General features: G+C 49.7%; 2 protein-coding genes across 2 annotated transcripts, besides 16 other annotated features; both read right to left on the minus strand.

Annotated features, from left to right (window-relative positions):
* Positions 1–1,248: a sequence feature (heterozygous, Esmeraldo-like haplotype).
* Positions 346–370: a sequence feature (AT_rich).
* Tc00.1047053456097.30 (glycerophosphoryl diester phosphodiesterase, putative) lies at positions 365–1,426 on the minus strand (the record flags this gene model as incomplete). Its single annotated transcript, XM_801137.1, has 1 exon — positions 365–1,426. The coding sequence occupies one exon, from the start codon at positions 1,424–1,426 to the stop codon at positions 365–367; it is 1,062 nt and encodes a 353-aa protein (XP_806230.1).
* Positions 1,249–2,254: a sequence feature (haploid, Esmeraldo-like haplotype).
* Positions 1,514–1,542: a sequence feature (AT_rich).
* Positions 2,209–2,234: a microsatellite.
* Positions 2,246–2,274: a microsatellite.
* Positions 2,255–2,307: a sequence feature (heterozygous, non-Esmeraldo-like haplotype).
* Positions 2,308–2,747: a sequence feature (areas merged during assembly that could not be assigned to a particular haplotype. This can correspond to areas where the two haplotypes were merged or to regions with more than two copies in the genome that were merged during assembly.).
* Positions 2,731–2,759: a microsatellite.
* Positions 2,748–3,027: a sequence feature (heterozygous, Esmeraldo-like haplotype).
* Positions 3,028–7,462: a sequence feature (areas not merged during assembly with more than two copies in the genome that could not be assigned to a particular haplotype).
* Positions 5,754–5,779: a microsatellite.
* Positions 7,463–8,260: a sequence feature (haploid, Esmeraldo-like haplotype).
* On the minus strand, positions 7,632–8,294 carry Tc00.1047053456097.10 (uncharacterized protein; the record flags this gene model as incomplete). The annotated part of the gene is made up of 1 exon (XM_801136.1): positions 7,632–8,294. One exon carries the CDS (start codon positions 8,292–8,294, stop codon positions 7,632–7,634), a length of 663 nt encoding a protein of 220 aa, XP_806229.1.
* Positions 8,261–9,938: a sequence feature (heterozygous, Esmeraldo-like haplotype).
* Positions 8,736–8,911: a mobile genetic element.
* Positions 8,736–9,938: a mobile genetic element.

Raw genomic sequence — 9,938 nt, forward strand, 5'->3', positions numbered from 1 at the left:
ATGATAAACCCATTTGCAAAAGCAAAACAAGATAAAGAAAAAAGTGCCCCTGCAAAAAAAAGAAATATTTGGCGCATCCTTCCAAAATGTATTCACTATCACAGACCACCTACATAAGATTGGAATTTATTACCTGAAAAATCTCTTTAAATCGGTTTTTAGAGACATTTAAAAAAAGAGTGGCCAAAAGCAATACGGAGAAAAGATCAGTAGCCCTGAAATCAGTGCGGTTGATTTTAAAAAGTCACACATCTCAATCCCTCATCATTTTACAAAACAGCTAACAAAGATCGCCCAACGCAGTGTAATCGCCACACACAGTGAGAAAAAAAAAAAAAACGATTCAATAATAAATTAAATATTATTATAAGATATTCATCGCTGTTGGCATCTCCCTCGACCTAAAAAATGCATCTAAAGCGATGGGATCATCGGACATAATGCCATTGATAGGCCAGTTAGACGCCTCTTCAAACTCCTCATCGTCATTCAGCACCCAACCCAAAACAAGAATACCTCGTCGCTGCAAATGTTTCCACAGCACAGGTGAGTTCACAAAATAGGCAATAAAACGTGTAAAGCAAGAGCCTAGCGCTTTCATTTTGCATTTGGTAAAAACTGGAATAGAAAACACATCAAATGCCAAGGGAACCAGAGGAAGCACACCAAGAAAATAAGCCACATAAACAACAAAACAGTCCATGGGCCCCGCAAAAATCCGAAAACGCTTTCTTTTTTTTAGCAGACGCTCACTTTCTGATAAATGCTCTGATACAAAGTAATCGTATATGTGTTTACGATTACGCCAATTACTAGTTCCAACCAAAGTTTTCGTCTCCCGGCCGTATCGCTCAACCAATTTCAACACTTTTTTCGTAATTTCCGCGCCTTCCGATTTGATATCTATGTGAAGAGGAACATCTGGAAACACATCAAAAACTTCCGATAATAGGCATAGACGCGTCGTCTCATCCACTGGAACAGAGTCTGTAGCTTTATAGCATCCTCCTCTTTGAGGGGACTCAAAATGAATTGGAATTTCTCTTAGTGACTGGGGTAGATTCTTGTTTGGATTCCCATCCACAACAATATCAACCACATTTGTCCCTTCATGAAAACTCCCACAAGTCCTTAGGAGAGCTGCATCATGAGAAACAACAATTTCACCATCTCTTGATTGGCGAACATCCAATTCCAACATGTCAGCGTTACCCACGCTTATTGCACGGCCAAAGGTATAAATGGTATTCTCTGGGCCGATCAAGCTGCCACCTCTATGAGCAATTTTCGTTACGGGATAAGGAAAACGCTCTTTAAGAAGTTCTCTCTCCGCACCGAGCCGGAGCGGAAACACACGGACCAATATCCCAGCTCCCATGATGTACCCGCCCAGAAAGAGTATGGCGCAAACCCCACATGACACCATGAGTTCACCCAACTCCCAACGGCAGTATCTTCTCCTAGTTTAAGAGGGGAAACATATATATATAAAGAGTGTAAATAAATAGACGACAAAAATTTATATAAGTAAATAAATAAAAAGAAATTCTTTGATTCGCATAAAAGCATTTTATCTTCAATTAGTTTACAACAATCGCCATTACTGTCCAGTAAAATAAGACAGTTAAAAAAGAAATATCTCCGTGACCTCTTCTGATTCATAGAAACTATTCCTACAATATCAATGACCCTTCCACAAAACAGTGAATGTGCACGGTCATAAAAGCTCGCACCCCATATGACAGCACAGATTTTGGATATCCCATGAGAAACGAATGCACCACACGGCGCTAACCATCAGCCTGCCAGACCAGCTAGTATCAATACCATCATGATAGTGTTCCACAAAATGAACTATCAGTGTACGGAAATCAAGTGAGAAAATCAGTAAATCTGAAAAAAATAAAAGGGTAAAACAAATATTACCCAGCTATACAAAACAATCTTAAAAAAAAAAAAAAAGAGTGGAAAAAAATATTATACGTGAAGCAGTGTATAATCAAAACTTTGCAAAGCAAATAATAGCCAAAAGAGTACCCTTAACTTAAAGTTCATGGCAGATCACACAGTGCCATGCAAAAATATTTTCACCTTATGCAACCAGATGCAAAAAAAAAAATGCGCTGTCAGCGCACAAACAAATATAATTTAAGAAAATCAAGAATAACATATTCCACAACTGTCAACTAAATGTGGATGTTTTTTTTTTTGTTGTTGTTGTTGTTGTTGTTGTTTTTTGATGATGTTTCTTTTTTTTTTTTTTTTTTTTTTTTTACAGGCTCTTTAAGCAATTCTTGTTTCATCTTATTGCCTTTATAAAGTTGGTCGTCAATTTTAAAAGACAATAAAAATAATATGAGCTAAATGAGGCAGTGCCAAAAGTTTAACTAATTTTCACTCAATAGCGAAATTCCCCTCACGCCTTACACACACCCTTGTCAAAGTAAATATAAAAAGAAAAGAAAAAGAAACAAATTTTGTTGGGCTTCTTTTAAACCCCACTCACTCACAATAAATTTCTCCTCTTCAAACAAAAATTCTTTTCACGCAGAGAAAAAAACTTTAGAAAAAAAAACCGTTAAACGACCTTCTGAAAACCTCATCGCCTCCATTTCGGTATGTGCCGTCCCGCCCGCCCACTTTGTGATCCTCACCCTGCGGCGTGGTCTTGCGGCTGGGAGAGCCCAAAATCCGCCACCTCGTGAGTTATGAAGGCACACACACACACTCATATATACATATATATATATATATATATACGCCCAACCCGGATGGAGTGATCACGCCGCGGCGGTGGCCACCACAAAGCGCATACATAAATATGCGCTTCCTTGTGCAAACGCTCATCGAGGATCTGGCGAACTCCGTCCCCATTCCGTTCCCCCTTCTCTTTGTCTTTTGCGGCTCCTGTTGGCGGCCGCAAGGTCCGGTCGGCGGCCCGGATGAATATTCCCTCCACTCTTACCAGCGCGTCTAACCACACGATGCCATCTGAGTGCCGAGGAGGCGGTTGTGCAGCGACAAAAGCTTCCTGCTTTGAAGCAACTGCCATTGAGAGAATTTTCCGAGGCGAAGGCCCTGTTCAATGCCCAGCCGTTGGCGCACAGCCAAGGTGCCTGGACATTCTAGAAGCAGATGGTGCAAGGTTTCCTGCGGGCCAATTGGCGCGCTTGTGGAAGCTGGCTGATCCTGCGGCGGCAGAGATCGCCTCCTGGCACTGCTGTTTCGATGTCGTGTGGCGTCTGGGTTGTGTGCGCAGCGACTTCTGTGCTGTGCGGTACTTCTCCGTGTGGGGAAAACCATGTCACAGAAATCGCATTTGAGCTCGGGAAGCGGTGGAGGATGTTCCGGATGAAATGACCGACAGTGACTGACGAGATTCGAGAATCCCGTCAATGTAGAATCGCAGTACGGACATTTCTCCTTCCGACGACGTGTGATGGTCCGTCTCCTTACTGGAGAGACGTCTTCATCCCTTGCCGACGGGGGAACAGTGCCCGTCCCCGGTGCAGTTGGATCGTTGTTGGAGCGCATATATGCAGACTGTTCCGGTGAGATGTTGCAGAAACGGCATTGGTTCGTGCAATCTCTCGCAGCCCAGTATAGTCGGCCCCAGAGCTCAGATTCGCCGCACCTTGCCCTTGCGAGGTGAATCAGTTCCTGACGGTGAAGAACCTCCTGAGTGATCAGGTCCTTGCCGCTGAGATCGGATGGCCTTGTGCCGCAAAGCAAGTAGCGATGAGTGTCTTGACGAATCGTACTACGCCACTTGTTGGTGAACTGGGTAGTAAAACATGTCAGCAGATCCGTATGCCATAAAGGTGCAATTGCTTGCTCCGTGTATTGTCCAGTCTCCATAGTCTGCGTGGCATACTGATCTGCAAGCTCATTAGCATGTACTCCGCAATGTTCGTAGCAAAACTGCAGCTGCACGGACCAGCCAGCACACGCCAGTGTCAAGAGACGCTGCCAGATCCGACCCTCCGTCCAGTCTGTCTGACTGAGCGGGCCCTTGTTTAAAGCCGCAAGAAGAGACTGACTGTCTGTAACCACAAGCAGGGTTTTATGCCTGTGTTGGATACGAGGGATAATCAGCTTCTCCAGGGCTAGAAGCAGCGCACGGGATTCCGTCCTGTAGCTGCATGGGCGTGCACCGCAGTTTATACTGGCCCTTTCTATTATCTCCGATGAATTGAGGGATGAAAGCAGGATTCCAACCCCGGCAGACTTGGGAATGGCGAAACCGCCATCCGTTGCTAGCATCCACGGTCCCCAGCGATGAAGTCGCACTTTGTCGCGGTGCTGGGGCTTTGGTTGCGTATAGGAACTCCGTAGCAGGGCGTCGCTGCGAGCACGACGGAGACCAAGACGAATTCACCCCTCGAGAAGGTTCCGCGCCATGCCCGGTGTGGGGAGGTGAGGCGGTGTGCCTGCGGACTGTCTGAAAAAACTGCACGACCGTTTCGCAGCGGTCACGCCGTTGATATCACCCGTGGCGGTGACGTCCACAAGAACCATGGCCCGAGGTGGATGGCTACATCAATATTTGGCAGCTTAACATTGCAGGCCTCTCGTCCGTGAAAAAGATTGCGTTTGCTGCGCGACTGGAGCGGCGTCCGCCTGACATCGTTCTTCTCCAGGAAATAAATAACCGTGGTGACGTTGCGGCGAAATTATCTGGCTGTAATGAGTACCTTCAGGCCCGCACTGGGCGCGGTGGTGGCGTTGCCATCTTGGTGCGCCACTCTCTGCCGTGTGGACGCCTGTCGCTCCCTGGCACTGACCTTCTGGAGACCATTGCTGTCCGTGTATTTCCGCCAGGCTGTCCCAACATTTGCGTGGCGAATCTCTACAACCCTCCCACAACAATTGGTCAATAATCCGCATTTATCAATATCGTTTTTCGCTTGGGCCCGAAGAGATTATCGCGGGTGACCTGAATTTACATCATGAACTCTGGGACAGCCATACATATATATATACCATCAACGACTAGAGGCGATAATTTCGCCGCTGTTCTAATCGATATGGATTTTAAACTGGCAAATGACCCGGCGCAGGCAACACGGATCACACATCGTAATTTCTCGTCCCCTGACGTGACTGCGTATCGCACCCCACGCATCTCCCACTGAACATTCGCCCCTTACATAAACTCGGACCACTGCTTAATATCTTACTTGGTAGAGATGGATGATGGCATCCCGCCAATAGCCGACACGCTGCCTCGACGGAAGAAAACCACCTCTGCCCTGCGTAAAGCGGATTGGCCTGCTTCCGCCTCGTTGTGTGAAACCCTCCTTGCCACCGCGTCCACATGGTTGGACATCCGCGGAGGCATCGTACGAGCAGCTGAGCGCCATATCCCGCGCGGCGGCCGTGGAAGCCCCAAAAAAGACATGGACACACGAAATGGAGCAGGCCGAGTCCGTCGCCGAAGCAGCATACAAAGCACACACATCACCTCACCTGGAGACAGCCTGCTTTGAGCCGAATTTACCCGAAAAAAGGAGGAACGAAATCAAGCCTTACGCCGTTGCTCCGCTGTGCTTCTGGAAGCCCGCACGAAAAGACGTGGAGCCTCACCCAGCCCGAGGTGGCGATATCTTCACGGCGTGGCGGCGCCGCACCCTCATCCTCTGGAATTGGTTGTGCTCCGCACTGAACTTGGCCGCATATGCGCCCCGCCTCGGCAACAGGCAAATCTGCTTGTCCGTCATTTTGTGCGGTTTCACGTGCCATACCGCCTTATACTGCTGCTGCTGCTGCTGCTCGCTGCACTCCTTTGTTTCCTGGTGGCTGGGAAATGGATCGGCCTTTCCCGCCGTATGAACTTGACGTGGCCATCCGTGACTCTTTGCTTGGCTCAACCCCTGGCCCCGACGACATGTTGAATGAATTCCTGCACCGTCTCGGGCCCGTCGCGCGTGGCACTCTTAGAAATATGATCCACAACTCCTTCGCAAATGGCAGCCTGCCTGGCTCCTGGAAAATGGAAGACGCTATTCCTATCCCCAAGCCTGGGAAGGATCCATGCCGCCCAGAGAGTTACTGACCTTTTACGCCGCTCTCTGTTTTACCAAAGTTAGCCGAAGGAATGATTCACCGCCGTCTGTCAGCGTTATTGCCGCACCACCCACGTCAATTTGGATTTGCACCTTCGCGTTCTACGTCGGACGTGGTGGCACTTGTTATTGATAAAACTACCCGTGGATTGAATAAGTTTAGCATTGTGGAGTATGAGCGCCCTGGAGACGACGCCCCCACACGACACGCTCCTCGCCATCGCTCGCTTCTGACCTTGATTGATTTTTCGACTGCGTTCGACACCACTGACCATGGGAAGTTATTCTGCATGCTTGACAGACTCCCGCGCCTTGGCCCTCGAACCAAACGCTGGCTGCATAACAACCTGCGGGGCCGCTATGTTAGGGCATGCGCTCGCGAACAGCACTCCCGGAAACAAATCACCTCAGCCGGAGTACTGCAAGGCAGCGTCCCGGGACCCCAACTCTTCCTCTACTGTGTGGATGATCTGCTGCGCCGCATGGGCAGCATCTATTCTGCCTCCGCTTTCATGCACGCTGACGAACTCGCACTCGTTGCCTCAGGTGCGGACATCCATGCATGTGCTGCGGCAATGCAACCTGCCCTGCCCCTTGTGGCCACATGGCTGCCGAGCGCGGCCCAAAAATCAACTTTGATAAGGGCTAAGCCGCTCTATTCTACATCTCTTCAAACACACGGTCTGACAAGGAAATGGTCGATCTCCTTCCTGACAATGGGGGACTACGCATTTAGTCACGCCCAGCGCGCTTACTGGGCAACACGTTCGATCGAATTCTTAATTTTGGCATGCGCACCTTCACCGCTTCAAAGCAGACCATGCCACGCCGCTATCAGCTGCGACCGGTCGCACAAGCTAGTGAGTCCCATCACACCATGCGATACTTTTTGATTGGGTACGTTCATATTGTGCTATTTCATAATGGCGAGGCAATTGTCCCGTGACTCGTCCCCACTTACCTCCATAATATGGAAGTACGGTGCCGCGACGGTAGCAAAACATTCTTTGCCTGAGCGCATCTACAGAAGACACATCTGTCTATTTGGAATCTAATCTTCTCTCGCTCCGGAAGATACTCTGGCGTCGTGCACTCACACAATGTGAGCGCTATATACGCCTCCATGATTATGGGGATTTGCGTTCCCTTATCTACTCGGAACCTATGCCGCCGTCCATGCATGGGAAAGCAACGACATCGATCCCGCTTCCGAGAGATGCTGTTATTAATGGATTGCTACGCGTCTGTGACATTATTGGGAAACCCCACAACCACATTTGCGCGCCTCTTGCCCAACATCGAATTTTTCCCTGGGACACTGTGGGTTGTAATAAAGTGGAATTTTATCAGCCACTCTTTGCCAAAGACGCCTCTGACGATGTCAAGCGCACAGCTTTTTATTCTACTCACTCCTCTTTGGAGGATTGTGATTTTGAATTGTGGACGGACGGTTCTTCATATCTCGCTGCGCTCGCATCTGGATCCGCTGCGCTATTATATGACTCCACCACGACAAATAATCTCCCTGTGGAGGTCCATCGTGCAGCAGCTGGCAGCCTCGCACGCTCATATAGAGCAGAGTGCCTTGCGATCAAAAATGTTTTTAGACATCTCATACCTCCTTGTCTGGAAAAATCCCAATCGCCCACACGAATGCTGGAGGAAACGGACTCCCTGTCGGCAATTGAGGCACTCCGCGTTGCCCCACCGACCGTGCGAGACCGCGTTACTGAAGAAATTTGAATTATGCTGCTTTCCTTGATGAAGCGAGTTCACCCTGTGGATTTTATATTTCCCATCACACTGCGGTATTCCACGCAATGAGGCCGCTGAGGACGAAGTCACGATTGCACGATCCCTCTCGCAGGACTGCGTCACTGCCTGGCACGTGGGCTTCTTTGCCGCCGTCAAGAGGTTATAATGGAAGGATGTGCAGGAGAAAAAGGAAGTCGCACACACCGCGTGACAGGCGGCTGTCGGTGTGGCGAGGACTCTATTCCTGATCTCCTCGCAGAAATAGGGCATCGAATCGCGACTTTGTGCGCAGGGGCGATGCGACTCCTGCCCTCTCTTCGAGAGGCCCGCACGCGCCCCGCAGATCACAAGCAACCCTTTATGTCGGTGGTGCCGTCCCTTCCTCGCACTGAAGAGGCGGGACCCCCCCGACCTCCTCCGCAACCCCCACCAGCCGCTGAGCCCCGACAATACACGGGAAATTCTATCGCACATGCTGTTGGAATGCCCCGCCTTCCACCACTGAGCGTTGGAACCCTTGAAGGAAATCCATGTCGCATGACAGCGTTATTTGAGACGGTAGAGTTGGCCGTGTTTCTGCGGACAGCCCTCGGGCGATCAATGAATAGCGGTCGCGTCGCGCGGGGATTCTTTTTCCTGCGATTTGTGTTTTTTCTGGGGCTGGGTTTGATTAAGTTTGTTGTGGAGATATTGGCGTGGACAAATGTGTTTTTTTTGGTTTTGGGCCCCCACCCGCGGGTTAGGGTTAGAACGGGTATTGGGTGACTTTTCACACTTCTGATCACCAGAGGTGCTAATAAAGTTTTTAATCGGGCGGGCGTACGTGGGTATGCATATATTTTGGTTTTTAGGAAATTGTATCGTGTCCTTTTCGGCTGTTTTTTACTGATGTTTTGTTGTTGTTTTGTGCATCGTAGGAACTTGTGAAAAGAATGATCGCGGGAGAGCTGGCTAACTTAATTAATGTATGTATATCCTGATAAATGAAGGCATTCTTTATGATACTCTCTACCGTATGAATCTTTTGGGAAGAACGCGACTTTGTAGGGGCAGGGAGCCGATAGAGGCCAGATAATGTTTGTTTTTATTTTTTACAGACACTGCCAGGTAAGTTTAAGGAAATGGCTTTGGTTCCCTGCACACCCTCCGAGTGGTGTGATATTGGCGCCCGTCTCTGGGACATGGTGTGCCAGTGTGGCGAGACCCAGGTGCAGGTGACGTTCATTAATGGTAACCTCATGTCGGATGAGACGTTAACTGTGGCCGCATCATCGACAGGCTTATGCGTGTTCCATGGACCTATCTCTAAAGCATGGCAGGATTCTACTATTATTGGAAATATTGCGAATCTACGGGCGACTCAGATCCCTAATTTAGGGACACAAGCGCTCCTGCCCGCTATGGAGGCAGCCCGGGAGTTGGGGCACCAACAAGGGCTCATCACTGCTGAAGGGAGCGCCTGAATTTTGATTACGCAAACGCCGTCGCGGACGTGCAGAATCGGAATGCTCAGCTTGACTCGCAGGTTGATGAGGCGCATATTAACCTATCGGTGAGGGAATCCAATACCGCCGGGGCCGGCAACCAGGTCCTAGAACTACAACAGGAGTTGGAGGCCGCTCACGCCCAATTACGGGAGCGCGAATTCAACTTGGGAAGGCTCACGGGTCAACTCCAGGAACGGGGGGCACGCCAAAATGCTCAACAACCCGCGCGGGATGCGGAGACGGCGGGGCGGGACGAGTCACCCGCTACTCGACACGTTGTCAACGGTGGCGTATCTACACTACCGCATCAAACGGATATCTTGATGGCTGGAGGCGTGCCTAGCAGCGCGGCCCGACACAGTTCGGCGACTCACAGACGCCCTCACAGCAACGTTGGGAGACCACATTTCCACCCTTCCATGCCGTTGCCTTCCCGCACTTCTCCCCTGGAAGCCCAATCACCTATGGAAGAGGACCGCGGTTTCTGCGCATTCGACGCCACCACGTGGCCCACGCGTATATGGAATGAGGACGCCTCCGGAGTCGTTTTCGACCTCCGGTGCGCATACCAATGCTGGCAACAGGAGGACGAGCAGGTTAAACTTGCCTTTGACAATTTGGTCGAGTGGAT

This window comes from Trypanosoma cruzi, genomic scaffold (assembly GCF_000209065.1).
Source record: "Trypanosoma cruzi strain CL Brener 1047053517169 genomic scaffold, whole genome shotgun sequence".
NCBI lineage: Eukaryota > Euglenozoa > Kinetoplastea > Trypanosomatida > Trypanosomatidae > Trypanosoma > Trypanosoma cruzi.